General features: G+C 36.0%; 2 protein-coding genes across 2 annotated transcripts in view; one reads left to right on the top strand and one right to left on the bottom strand.

Annotated features, from left to right (window-relative positions):
• The window catches only part of tlcd3a (TLC domain containing 3A), a 43,500-nt gene extending 39,438 nt beyond the window's left edge, over positions 1-4,062 (top strand). The window contains exon 5 of the mRNA XM_056458668.1: positions 1-4,062. This exon is cut by the window's left edge and continues 1,513 nt beyond it. The gene's annotated coding sequence lies outside the window, so the exon portion shown is untranslated.
• A 2,071-nt stretch (positions 4,063-6,133) lies between these two features.
• On the bottom strand, positions 6,134-13,097 carry timm22 (translocase of inner mitochondrial membrane 22 homolog (yeast)). Its single transcript, XM_056457081.1, has 4 exons — positions 12,825-13,097; positions 9,507-9,703; positions 6,633-6,705; positions 6,134-6,545 (listed from the first exon to the last, which is right to left on the bottom strand). Exons 1-4 carry the CDS (start codon positions 13,081-13,083, stop codon positions 6,469-6,471), a joined length of 606 nt encoding a protein of 201 aa, XP_056313056.1. The 5' UTR covers positions 13,084-13,097; the 3' UTR covers positions 6,134-6,468.
• Positions 13,098-14,324: the final 1,227 nt, after the last annotated feature.

The following is a 14,324-nucleotide window of genomic DNA, read 5'->3' as shown; positions in this document are numbered from 1 at the left end:
TCTGTTGCGTGTGAGAGCTTGTGTACGGATGGGCTTAGCAAGGAACTCAAAAACCTTTGTTTTAGGGCTTTTAACACAGCCTGAAGCATCTTTCATAATACATTTAGTGAATGCTGGATGCCATACGAATGCATCTTAGGAGTTTTTTCTTTCTTTCTAGATTCCATTAAGCACTTTCAGAAGTGCAGAACCGTCAGATTAAAATGTAGCTCAGTGTGTACCCATGCACTCTTATTTAGTGTGTTTCTGAGACAAACTGGACCTAAAGGTTGCCTTTAGCAAGTGTGCGCATGTGTGTGTGTGTGTGTGTGTGTGTGAGAAACTAGACTTATATAACAGTGTGTTTAAGCGCCCAGCTCACTTTCTAGGAGGTTGAACGGGGTCTTTGCTGGCCTGAAAGAGAGAGAATGTGTGTTTTGCTCTCCCTTTCGAAAGCTTTAGTACTTTTCAAAACTAACTATGCAGTCTTGCAGTCTTTCAAGCTGCTGCTTCTTTTTCTTACTTTCGTCAAGGCGGGGGGATTCATCTGGCCATATTATAAGTATCTTTTTGGTTTTTCAGTAGTTTGAAATGCTGTTACAGTAAATTCTTCCTTTCTTTTTCAGGAAAGACATTTGTTTTGGAAGAAAAATCCATAATCCAGCACCGAACAAGCATTTAAAATCAAATCTATGGGCATTAGTAGGAGTTTGTCATTCCTTTGCTGCTATAACACTTACATTCTCAACCCTCTCGCACAATTCAGTTGCATTTCATCGTTTGAATGAAGTGTTCTAGCATTAGAGGTCCACAAATGTTTGGCTTCGTAGTCCATATAGTTTTGGAAACACAATGATTTTCCAGCAGGGTTTATTTATGCCACGCTTGACTTTTAAATCATAAGACGATAATCTCTTTTTTTTTGTTGTTGGAATTAATAGTCTAATGTCTTCAAGGCCTCCTCTCTCAGCTCAGGGTTTGATAAAGACAATATCATTTATTATTTAGAGATGAAAGATGAGACTGTGATTTACTAAAGGATTTACAAAAGACACATTTATATATTCGGAAATACTTTGGGGCTTGGTAGACCAAAGATACCTTGGCACTTTTTTTTGGTCTGAGATCCACATCATTGCCTTTCCCTCATTGGCCATTCAGATCTCCACAGGAGTCTGGCTCAGGCGTTATTCAGATTAAAGACTGGACTTTCTCTCACTTGAGTTTATTTGAATGAAAATTACAATCTGGATTAAATCATGGCCAGATCATATTTCAATTATGAAGTTAGTTCAAAATAAGTCTGTTAAATCAATTGTCTTTCTAAAGTTAGAGATAAAAAAAATATATTAAAATGAGGAAATTTAAATAGTGTCACTAAATTAAAGGGATGGTTCACCCGAAAATGAAAATAGATATAAAGATATTTTGAAGAATTTTCTGGCACTCATCGACTTCCATAGTAAGAAAAACAATCTATGGATGTCAATGAGTGCCAGCTAGCAGCATTTTTCATATTATCTTCTTTATTTTGGCACCCATTGACATCCATAGTAGGAAAACCAGTCTATGGAGGTCAATAAGTGCCTCTTAGCAGCATTTTTCATAATATCTTCTTTTTTTGGTACCAATTGACTTTCATAGTAGGAAAAAACTATCTATGGAAGTCAACGAGTGCAAGCTAGCAGCATTTTTCACAATATCTTCTTTTTTTGACACCAATTGACTTCCATAGTAGGAAAAACAGTCTATGGAAGTCAATGAGTGCCAGCTAGCATTTTTTTTTTACAATATCTTCTTTTTTGGCACCCATTTGCCTCCACAGTAGGAAAAAAACAATCTATGGAAGTCAATGAGTGTCAGCTAGCAGCATTTTTCATAATATCATCTTTATTTTGGCACCCATTGACTTCCATAGTAGGAAAAACAGTCTATGGAGGTCAATGCGTGCCAGCTATCAGCATTTTTCATAATATCTTCTTTTTTGGCACCAATTGACCTCCATAGTAGGAAAAACAATGTGTGGAAATCAACGAGTGCCAGCTAGCAGCATTTTTCATAATATTTTCTTTTTTTGGGGCCCATTGACTTCCATAGAAGGAAAATTATCTATGGAAGTCAACGAGTGCCAAAAAAAGAAGATATTATGAAAAATGCAGCTAGCTGGCACTCATTGACTTCCATAGTTGGAAAAAATAAGCTATGGAAGTCAATGAGTGCCAGCTAGCAGTATTTTTCATATTATCTCCCTTTTGTGGCACCCATTGACTTCCATAGTAACAAAAACAATCTATGGAAGTCAATGGGTGCCAAAAAAAGATTTAATGAAAAATGCTGCTAGCTGGCACTTATTGACTTCCATAGTAGAAAAAGAACTACGGAAGTCAATGAGTACCAGCTAGCAGCATTTTTCAAAATATCTTTTTTTGGCACCCATTGACTTCCATAGATTGTTGAGTTAATTGTCAGAATTGTCATTTTTGGTTGAACTATCCCTTTAAAGGTCATAAAATATTTTGTTCCTAAATATAATCAAGCAGAAATGGAGGAATAAAAGGCGTAAATCAGTTCAGAATTGTCATCAGCTGCTCTTATTTTATACATATCAAAATTAGACTCGTTTGGTGCTTTCTTTGGAGCTTTATAATTTATTCTCACTTATTGTTACAGAGGAGTGGACGAAGGCTAATATATGCAGGTTAAAATCAAGCTATAGTAAATATTATAATATCTATAAACCCCTTAGATAATGCGTTGACTGGAAATATCGTAAATACAGTGCCTTGTATTCAAGTTTTGTGTGATACTGATCCCAGCTCGATGCACTCGAGTCCTGGGCAGGTGGTGTTTTAGGTTGTGACACTCTCATTTCTTTTTTTTGCACATTACACACACACACAAAACCTCTATCATCAGGCACAGTTGTAATGTACACTTTATTTTTTTATGCTAGTAGGTTTGATTTTAATGTATGGATTGAATAAATTGTTACAGCTAATGTTGTCTTTCAAACACGCATCTGTCCAAGTCTTAAAAGAGTGTTTCGTTGAGGTTCTGTATGCTTGCAGTGTACTTCATATTTGCATTCGTGAAGCTAATTCAAAGGAAGTCTTGGTGTAATGGTCTATAATGTTACCCAGTTTTCTGAACTGCATCCATTCCTTGTAAAACCTGATGTGATTGGACAACGTGTTGCATAATTTTAGGTCATTTTAAAGGGAACGCTCCTCTTTTTTTTTTTTTTTTTTTTTTTTGGAAATTGGCTCATTTTACAAGTCGAATGTTAAATAAGTACATTTTTGAATCCATTTAGTCAGCGAAGGCACTTTTAGCTTAGCTTAGCATAAATCATTGAATCGGATTAGACCATTAGCATCTAAAAAAACAAGTGTTTTAATAATTTTCCTATATAAATCTTGACTCTTCTATAGTGAGATTGTGTACTAAGACTGACAGAAAATAAATATGGCTGGGGCCTGTACTCTAAATTCCGCATAATAAACAAGGACTATGCTGTTAAATGAGACTATTTCCAAAAAAAAAATGTTTAAAAGTGGAGTGTTGCTTTAAATCAATGTTACTCATCTGCATATTTTAAGCTCCATAAAATGTACACTTCTAACACATTCCTTGGTTGAATCTTCACACTTAATTCAGCATTAATAACACTAGCGTTAGAGAGGCCAGTGGGAAAGGAAACTTTTCAGAGAACTGGGAAGTAGCCAGAAAGCATGTCTGCGTTATCTGTTTCCTGGTGAGGAAAACTGACTTCCTTACTATATGTCCGCTTGACCTGGAAGCATGAGTTCATTTTGATTTCCTAACGCACAAACCTTTAGCACTCCCTGCCTCTTATTTTTGATAACATTTATTTTTTTGATTTTCAGACATATATTGTATCAGATTTCATAGAAATATATATATATATATATAGGTTTCTGTTTGTAGGATGACAATTTAAGAAAGTCTCCTTTTAGAAAGGGGCTGCAGAGTGAAACTAATATAAACACTTGATTGAGCTTATTTTCTTGAAACTTGTAAATCCAAACGCCACTTTGGAGAGAATAAATCTGATTTGGTGAATTCTTTTAAACTGAGCGGTCTTTGTTTGCTATGAAGCCGTGTGATAATATTTGACTGGAACACTAAAGAAGGTACACAAACAGAACATGGACTACAAATGTGAATAAATATGAAGAGAAAAAAAAGAAAACTTGCTCAATTTGTGAAACTTATTCACCTTCAGGCCATCATCGGCATCTTTTTTTCATTTTTCATAATATCTTCCATTTTGGCACCCATTGACTTCCATAGTGGGAGAAACAATCTATGGAAGTCAATGAGTGCCAGCTAGTGGCATTTGTCATAATATCTTCTATTTTTGCACCCATTCACTTCCATAGTAGGAGAAACAATCTATGAAGTCAATGAGGGCCAGCTAGCGGCATTTTTCAAAATATCTTCTCTTTTGGCACTCATTGATTTCCATAGTAGGAAAAGCAATCAATGGAAGTAAATGAGTGCCAGCTAGCAGCATTTTTTTAATAATATTTTTTTTGGCACCCACTGATTTCCATATATTCTTTTTTTTTGTCACACATTGACTTCCAGAGATTTTTTTTACTATGGAAGTTATGAAATATTATGAAATATCTTCACCCACTGACTTCCATAGTAGAAAAACCAATCTATAAAAGTCATCGAGTTCCAGCTAACAACATTTTTCATAATATCTCTCTTTTTTGGCACCCATTGACTTCCATAGATTGTTTTTCCTACTATGGAAGTCAACGAGTGCCAGCTAGCTGCAGTCAATGGGTGCCAAAAAAAAAAAAAAATATTTTGAAAAATGCTGCTAGCTGCCACTCATTGACTTCCATAGTAAGAAAAAAAAAACAATCTATGGAAGTCAATAAGTTTATATTTTCCTAAGTATAACAGGGTTCATACAGTCCTGGAAAACATGTCAAGTAGTTTTCCAGGTTTGGGAAAACAAATAAACCCAAAATGTTTGGAAAAGTCATGGTATGATATTACATATCTGTTACTTACTGAACAGAAATATTTTCTAAAAACTATTATACAGATGCCGTTAAATTACAGACATTTACTGTAAAATAACGGATTGTAAATTACAGACATTTACTGTAAAATAACGGACAGTATATTACAGACATTTACTGTAAAATAACGGACAGTATATTACAGGCATTTACTGTAAAATATTGGATGGTAAATTACAGACATTTACAGTAAAATAACAGATGATAAATTACAGACATTTAACGTAAAATAAAGGCCGTTAAATTAGATATTTACTGTAAAATATTGGATGGTAAATTAGACATTTACCGTAAAATAACGGATAGTAAATTAGACATTTACCGTAAAATAACAGATGGTAAATTACAGACATTTACTACAAAATAATGGTCGTTAAATTACAGACATTTAGCGTAAAACAACGGATGGTAAATTAGACATTTACTGTAAAATAACAGATGGTAAAATAGACGTTTACCGTAAATAATGGATGGTAAATTACAAACATTTCCCGTAAAATAACAGATGGTAAATTATAGATATTTACAGTAAAATAACGGCCGTTAAATTATAGACATTTACCATAAAATAACGGACAGTAAATTACAGACATTTACTGTAAATAACAGGCGGTAAATTAGACATTTACCTTAAAATAACAGATGGTAAATTAAGGAAATTTACCATAAATTTCTGTAATTTAACTGCTATTATTCCTTTAAAATACACAAATGTCTCATTAAAAAATATAAAACTGACCCGAGATCAAGTAAAAACTCTGAACGTTTTTTTAAATAGTTCTCGCTCTCAATAAACCTATTCGTGGATTTATCGGCTAAGAATGGAGAATTTCTAAGCTTGAAATGTTTTGAATCAGTTTTGACATAACCAAGCTCGGTTTTCTGAAATCATGTGACCTTGGCCTTGTTTGATACATGCTCCAAACCACTGATCTGAAACATTTATGTTTTGCAAATCTGCCATCACTACTTTGACCGACAGAAAACTGCTTTGACACAGAGACGTGCGAGCCTGTTTTATATACATTATTACATTACTGAGGCAATGCCAACAGACTTTTTGCTTGTTAAAATACTAATTTGACACCAAGTACTTTATATCACTCTTTATTTCTATCACAGACAAAGTATAACACTGTACATTTAATTCGTATCATTCATTTTTTGCTCAGGGCATCATCCTGTTTGACATTTATAAGTACAAATATTGTCCTAGATGTTTTTTAAGAAGCGTCATCAGATGATCTGAGACAGAAAGATCAAGATATTCCAAACCTTGCATGAACTTCTGCTTATTGGTCCACTGAGGCAACTGAATCTCTTCAGTAGGAACAGCTCCTGATTGGTGGAGAAAGGCTGGACGCTGTCTTCCATTATACAGTGAGAAGCTCACAACTGTACATGCTAACAGTCCTGAAGCTGATCTTCATCGGAGGTAATATTCAATGGCAGCAGAGAAAGCGGCAAAGCCTCCACAGCCCAGAACTCCAGCTTTAAGGCCAGCTAGTGAAGAGAAGCACAACTCATTCATATAGTCCAACTTATAGTAATAAAAATGAGCTGATATCTAAATGCTGATATCTAACTTGCCTCTGAATCCGATGGCACCTCCTGTAATACAGCCACTGTATACTGCATTTTTCCAGTCAGACTTCCCACGATGCTGGAAAAAATAAATAAAAGCATTCTTCATATAGAGAAAAACAATGGCCTCCAATGGACCCTTTTCACATTTCCGGGTTTTTCAGTAGTGGAAGTCGTCATAGTTGGGTAAACTTGGAGCGCAGTAAAAGAGTACAACAATTTTTTTTTACTATGCTATTTGCTGAAATAATAAAATAAAGCTCGACGATGGTGTTAAGAAGACTTTTAGAAAAAAAATAGTGTTAGACTGATAACGGCAGACAGAAGAGAACATTGTGCTGTCAAATTTACTCTTCCGTCAATAGATGCTGCATTACAAATGCCTCGCACAAGCTGTAAATTAATTTTAGTGATTTGATGCAAAGATGATATAATACCTACCTAATAAATACATATCCCTGCTGAAATAAACAGCTTAAACCAGCCTATGCTTGTTGGCTGGATTTATCTGGTCGACCAGCTTGGTTTTAGAGCGGCTTTGGCCATTCCAGGCTGTTTTCCAGCCTGGTCTTAACTGGTCAGGCTGGGAGATGACCAGCTAAAATCAGCCAAAACCAGCTATGTCCAGCTTAAACCAGGCTAAGACCAGGCTGGAAATGGCTGATAACCAGCCTGGAAATGGTGAAAACGCTTTGAAAACAGGCTGGTCGACCAGCTAAAACCAGCGAACCAGCTTAGGCTTGTTTAAGCTGTTTTTTTCTTCAGGGAACGTTCAGAATGTTTTTTTAATTTTTTTATAATCAAAATATTAAAAACTTTTAAGGATTTAAGATTGCGATGACCATTAAACACATCATAACAGTCTTGTGAAATGAATATATGATCAGAAAGTGTTTAAATACAGAACCACTAGGTGGAGACAATAATCCACATTAAACTGAATGTGTAGCGAAAGATGCTATGTTTTAACTTTAGTGATTCATTCAAACGTCGTGTAGTATTTCATACAGTCTAAACTGATATATAATATATGCTGTTTAGCACAGGTAATGTATAAACAGTGTGAAAGAGGAAGTTTGAATATGCACTGGGATTATGAAAAGTGAAACATCAGTGAATATCTTGTTTTTTTGGACAGTAAATTTTAACAGCTATCATCAAGGTGAAAATTATGATAGTATATATTATAAATATATTACAAATGTGTGCTATTCCAAGTACAAAACAAGATATTTATATGAATCCACAATCTATAAGAAAATGATCAGTAGAATAAATGGTTAGTTCACACCAAATGGTCATTTAAAAAAAACAAAACAAATGAACTTAGTTTTTTGATTTATGTTTGTCTATTAAACGAATTCAATCAAAAGCATGACATTTTTAATATTTACTAAGAGATCAAAAATAAAAATCTGAATGTTTTCCTCTAATCCAGAACTTCTTTAGGAGATTCACTTGATATGATCAGCCTCTTTTATTCCCATATAAAGAAGCTCAGCTGATGAACAAAAGATGAATGTGTTTGAAACAACATAAACGTGAGTAAATTACAGAATTGTCTTTTTTTTCAGGTTACAAAAATAAGATAACAAATGTCAATTTGATTTCTATAGCACTATTTAATACAACCAGAGGTTGACCAATGTGCTGCACAGTACAAATCAAAACACATAAAAAACAAATGTATATATATAAAATTATATCTAAAACAGACACTTTTCACTGATAAAATGCCAAATTAAAGAGTTAGGTTTTTAACCTAGATTTAAAAACAGACAGGGATGAAACAGATCTGATACAGAGGGGCAGAGCCAGCGGCGTTGCTAGACATAAAGCTCTACTGGGGCACGTACCCGACCCCCTCTATATATATATATATATATATATATATATATATATATATATATATATATATATATATAAATACACTATTATTCACTATTATTTTGAAGAATAATTGTATAATAATAAGAAAAATTTTATGTATATTATATTTATTATAAAAGTATTCTTATTATTATACAATTATTCTTCAAAATAATCTTAATTGTAACTGGAAAACAATGTTAAGACAACTGGAGTGATGCTAAGATCATTTAAGAAATTACTTTTGCATAAATATTAATTTCATTTGAATGAAATACTATTGACAATTCAATAAAAAAAAAAAAAAAAAGATGTGTTATAGGATTATATGTTGTAGACTTGACACATGGCAGAGATATAGGTTTGTTAAGTCTTACCTCCCTGACTCCTCATACCTCCTTTTTGCTTCATACAAATAAATCTATCAGGATGCATGCTTAGTAAGATCACCGTCATATTGTTTAAACTTTGGTTTTGTCCACTTGCAAGACAAAAAAGGCTGTTACGCTGGTTTTACAACGCATGAGCGGCGCGTAACAAGCAGCCTGCTTTTTTGGCACGCATGTTAACTACCGGGATTCTCAGAAGAAGAGCAGCGCGTGCGCGAGGCGTGCGTGTTCTTTGCGCACACGCGGAGATGAATTGGGTCTAGCGACGCCCCTGGGCAGAGCATTCCACAGCCTAGGACCAGCTACTGCGAAAGCACGGTCACCTCTGCATTTCAGCCTCGACTTAGGTATGAATAACAGTCTCTGGTGAGATGACCAAAGAGACCCACCAGGCTGATGCTCAATTAAAATGTCTGACAGATAAGAAGGTGCCAGGCCCTTTAGAGAGTTAAAAACCAAAAGCAGCATTTTAAAAGTGACTCGATGGTGCACAGGCAGCCAGTGCAGAGAGCGTAAAACTGGTGTAATGTGCTCTTGTTTCTTGGTCCCTGTTAAAAAGCCTTGCAGCAGCATTTTGAACTAACTAAATAGCGGCCATACAGATAAAACTAGTGATACTTACTGATTCTATGATACACTCTGTGCATGAAAACATTGCACCCACAATAGCAAAGTTTTTAGCATACGACATTCCTCTCTGGCCCATGTCTCTCAGCACCTCTCTTGCAGTGGGAGTCCGTAAGGGGTCTTTGGGATCAAGCCCAACATTTGCATCAATGCCGGCTGTGAAGACACCAAAAGCACCTCCCAAAACAAATCCTGCAGGAGAGAAAACGATCTGTTTATTACAGCTATTTGACTTGATATGAATTGTATACAGCTGAAGTCAAAATGATTAGCCCTCCTGTTATTTTCAAATATTTCCCAAATTATTTTTTAACAAAGCAAGGAATCTTTCACAGTATTTCCTATAATATTTTTTCTTCTGGAGAACATCTTATTTGTTTTATTTCGGCAAGAATAAAAGCTGTTTTAAATTTTTTTAATCCATTTTATGGATTAAAAAAAAAACATTTTCAATATTATTAGCCCCCTTAAGCAATAGTTTTTAATATTGTCTACAGAACAAACAATTATTATACAATGAGTTGCCTAATTACCCTTACCTAATTAGGGGCCAATAACTCTGACTTCAACTGTACTGGAGCAGATTATCACTTGTTTTATTGAATAACCTTCAACATCTACAGAGATAAACATTACCTGAATACCCTAACATTATTACCAAGTCATTGCTTAGTCCTATTTGAAGTTATCCTAGCAAAAGTACATTTATTTTGAAGCACAGTATTAAAAAAACTTTAAAGGAAAACTTTAGGCTCATTTTACAGCTTCCCTAAAGTTAAACAGTTGAGTTTTACGATTTTTGAATCCATTCAGACAATCTCCGGGTCTGATGGGAGCACTTTCAGCTTAGCATAGATCATTGAATCGGATTAGTCAATTAGCATCTATTATTAGCTAGGAGCTTTACTCTCATTCCGATATTAAAAAGTGGCTGAAAATAGTCCCCAGCTATGGGGACTATTTCCAATGTGACCATCTGCTTGCCAGTTGCACTGCGTAATATCAATGCGCCTGCTGCAGCCATGATACAGCAGCAAAATTCCTTGAGGTTCTTAACCAGAACTTTAAGCTTCCTGTGATTCTCAAGTCAGGACTCTGGACTGCCATTTTGTTATTTTAATGTTTTCAGCTTCAAATTGCTGTCTGGTTGGAGAATGAATGCAGGGAACAAACCATTTGTTGCTGAAGGAGCTACTGGCAAACATTTGCATTGCATTTGTATCTGTGCAAGCAACCCAATGAGCTCTATGCACAGCTAGAGTTTTAAAGCCAACGATAAACTTCCAGCTTAATGAGACTATTTTCAATTTCACAAGATTTTTACAGCATCGATGTTGTAATGTAATTACAATACATTCAGTGAACTACACTCAAGCATTCATTTAGTTGTTCAAGAGTAAAACGAGATGAAAGACCGTGTAACCACTAGCGCCGTCAGTAGCAACGGGCGAGCACGAAACCTCTATAGAAAATACTGAGGTAAAATAAACTGTCATATTTTAAAGACATGGCGGGGGGAAATGGAATTTAATGCAGTGCTTCTTGTCCGGTCCGAGACCCACTTCATATTGTTTATCTAACAGGCAGTGAAGATCACTGATTTTTAAAGAAATCAGATCTTAAACGTGACAATTTTGTAATGGAAAGACAGTTCACCGGAGGCCCTTAGGCTGTAAATATACATATAGCCCATTCCTGCTGTGGAAACCACCACCAAAACATGACGCTTCACCTCCACCTTTACTGATTTCTGCTAGGGGTGTCAACATTAATTGTTTCTTCAGTACACAGCGATGCAGACGCGGACAATTCGGTATCAGTTCAGTAATAATCATAACCGGTTAATATGTACTGACGTCATTTATCTCATATGCGCTCTGTCGCGTGGGAGGCGAGCACGGGTATTTACAGCACTACAGGCAATAACTACTTAAAAACGCAGACACTGCGCACAATTTCACTGCGTGTGTGTGTGTTTTCTGGACAGTCTTTCACTGACACTTACAGCAGAAGCCAGAAATAAATTTCCGAATAAAGCGCGGGACTGGTCGGTAACTCTGGTGTAAATTTAACAGGAGTGGGCGGTCTCACAATATCGCTCCCGAGCTAGCGAGTGTGCACGTGCGTGCGTTTCTGTGTGTGTTTGGTGCTGTCTCTGTTTGTGTATGTGTGTGAATGAGAGACAGTGTGGTGCTGTGTGTCTGTGTTGGTTTATACAGACAGCTTGTTGTAGCCACCTGCCAAAATATAACACTGTGTATTGAAAGCATCGTCAATGCACCGTGATATCGAATTGAACCGAATCGATGGCATGATAATAATAACCGAACCGTGAGACCATTATAGGTTCACACCTCTAATTTCTGCACACACTTTGGCTTCAGTGTTTTCTCAATTTGATGACTAACATTATGAAGATCAATATTCTGGTTAAGAAACTAGTCAGTGAAGTGTGAAGAGACCGAAGAAATCAGTATCCCAGTAGAGCAGTGATGATTAGTGATGTCTGTGAGACACTACCCTACTGAGAAAAACAACTTAAACCAGCCTAGGCTGGTTGGCTGGTTTTAGATGGTTGACCAGCCTGGTTTTAGAGGGATTTTGGCCATTTCCAGGCTGGTATCCAGCCATTTCCAGCCTGGTCCTATCCTACCTGGTCAGGCTGGTTTTAGCTGGTCATTTTCCAGCCTGACCAGCTAAGACCAGGCTGGAAATAGCTGGAAACCAGCCTGGAAATGGCCAAAACCCCTCTAAAACCAAGCTGGTCAACCAGCTAAAACCAGCCTGGTTTAAGATGGATTTTTCAGCAGGGTAGTAATGTATGTGTGAGACACCAGCGGTATCATTTGAGAGACTGTGCTTAACTGCTCATTTTTGATTGCTGTAACCTTCAGATATCATTGCTGTTCTCTAAAATGGATAATTTTTCCTTAAAATAAAGAGTTTTTGTTGAAGTGCTTTAGCTATTTTGTGAAGCTGTTCTCACAACAACTAAAATTCCCCTCAATTTTTGAAGGATTACGTTACATCACTTCTGAAAGAAATCACGTGTCTCTAATTTTGATCTTCACAAAGAATTAATAACATATTGAGCAGCTCAACAAATATTGTAATTCATTATATGGCTTACCACTACTCCATAAAATAGTAAATACTTAATTGTAAGTACTAGTAACATTTTAACAAGGTCTAAAGCTTGAACCTCTTACATTCACTGACCTGTCAGACAAGAAACGCTTATTTACTAAAGCATATCAGAAGTGTAATCTTGTATGTGGTGTAAAAACGTGATAAATATCAGACAATAAAATACCTCCGACACACGCTATAAGGGATTTAAAGGCGCAGCTCTCCATTCCCCTCTCGATCATCTTCTGCTCATCTGTTTTCTGGGGACTCGGTAAAGCCCCCATGACAGTCGGATTCAAGTCTTTAACCTGTCTTTTGTCACCGATAAGATGATCCAAAATAAGACTGTATTGCAGAGACACATTTTCAGCGGATGAAACGTTTGCCGAATGACCTGCAGTGACTGAGAGTGAAGCATCCGTGCTCTTTGCGGGCGCAGCCATGTTGACAGCGTGATTCTGTCAAACGGACGTTAAACAGGAGCACATTCGTCAACATTTAAAAGAAAAAAATAATAATGGAAAAACCACAACTTGGTTAACGCTAGTTTATAAAGTCCCTAAAACACCTATAGAGGTCTATATTATATATGTGCTTCCCAAGCTGCATTTGTGTAGTATTTATTTATGTTTTTATAATATAACAACTGCTTTTGCAGATTCGATAGAAAGAGAGGTGACTTTTGGCTTAGTAGTACAAAGAACTACAATGAAACAAATGTATTGAACAGCCTGTGGTAGCGATGGGCTAAACATTTATGTATTAAATGAGCCACATACAGTCTTGAATGCTTTTTATTATGCAAATAGAAAATAGCCTTAAAAGTATTTTCAAGAAGCAAATATGAGGGTTTTCCGTATTTACATATATGAATATGGCATTAAAATAAAATTACATAATGTATTACATAATATATTTTTTGATTTATTTAATGCTATAAATAAACCAAAATAAACGTGTAGTAATCACTGAGAAAACACATAATTATATTGTTATTTAGAGTAATGTTAGCATAAAATAGCAAAAAATGGCCATATTTTCAGAGAAAAATCCTTTTGTATACAATACATTGTTTTAACTCACATAACAGAACATAAATCAGTATTTAGTAGAATAATCCCAATTTTCAGTCACAACAAATGTAAACATTTGCTATTCTTACCAAATTTCTGAATAAAATGTCTTGACTAAATGACTATATTTGAACTGAAAATGTGAATAAAACGTTAGGTCTCTGATTACACATTTTACTAAAACACATTCCAGCAAATCCAGAGAATTTTCAGGCGGTCTCTTAGTATATTCAAAATTAACTACAATTCCCAGCGTGCTGCTCGTTCTCTGCACCACAGGTCGCGCGCTCCACCTGGCGGATGAACTTGGCAGTGGCGCACGAGCATCTTCAGTTTGGTCACGGTGGCGCTCCTCGGCGTCAGGGAACAGGTGAGTCTCACTCAATTTTAAATGTTTTTCTCGTCTCGGAGATTGTAATAGCACTGTAGAGATCCCGCTAAGTTCATTTAATCACTTTACGAAATGCTTTATAGTCGTCATTGGGACAAACGCGGTACTTACCCGCACTTTCATCAACGGATGTTGTCGTGCTGCGCGCGAGTGTGAACGAGCTGCTGTTTTTAACGGTGACTGCTGTATGGCTAATTCTCAGCAGACCAAGCACAGCGAT

The sequence above is a fragment of the Danio aesculapii genome, chromosome 5, assembly GCF_903798145.1.
Source record: "Danio aesculapii chromosome 5, fDanAes4.1, whole genome shotgun sequence".
NCBI lineage: Eukaryota > Metazoa > Chordata > Actinopteri > Cypriniformes > Danionidae > Danio > Danio aesculapii.
The sequence above is the reverse complement of the archived record's forward strand: the minus strand, read 5'-3'. Positions and strand labels throughout refer to the sequence as shown.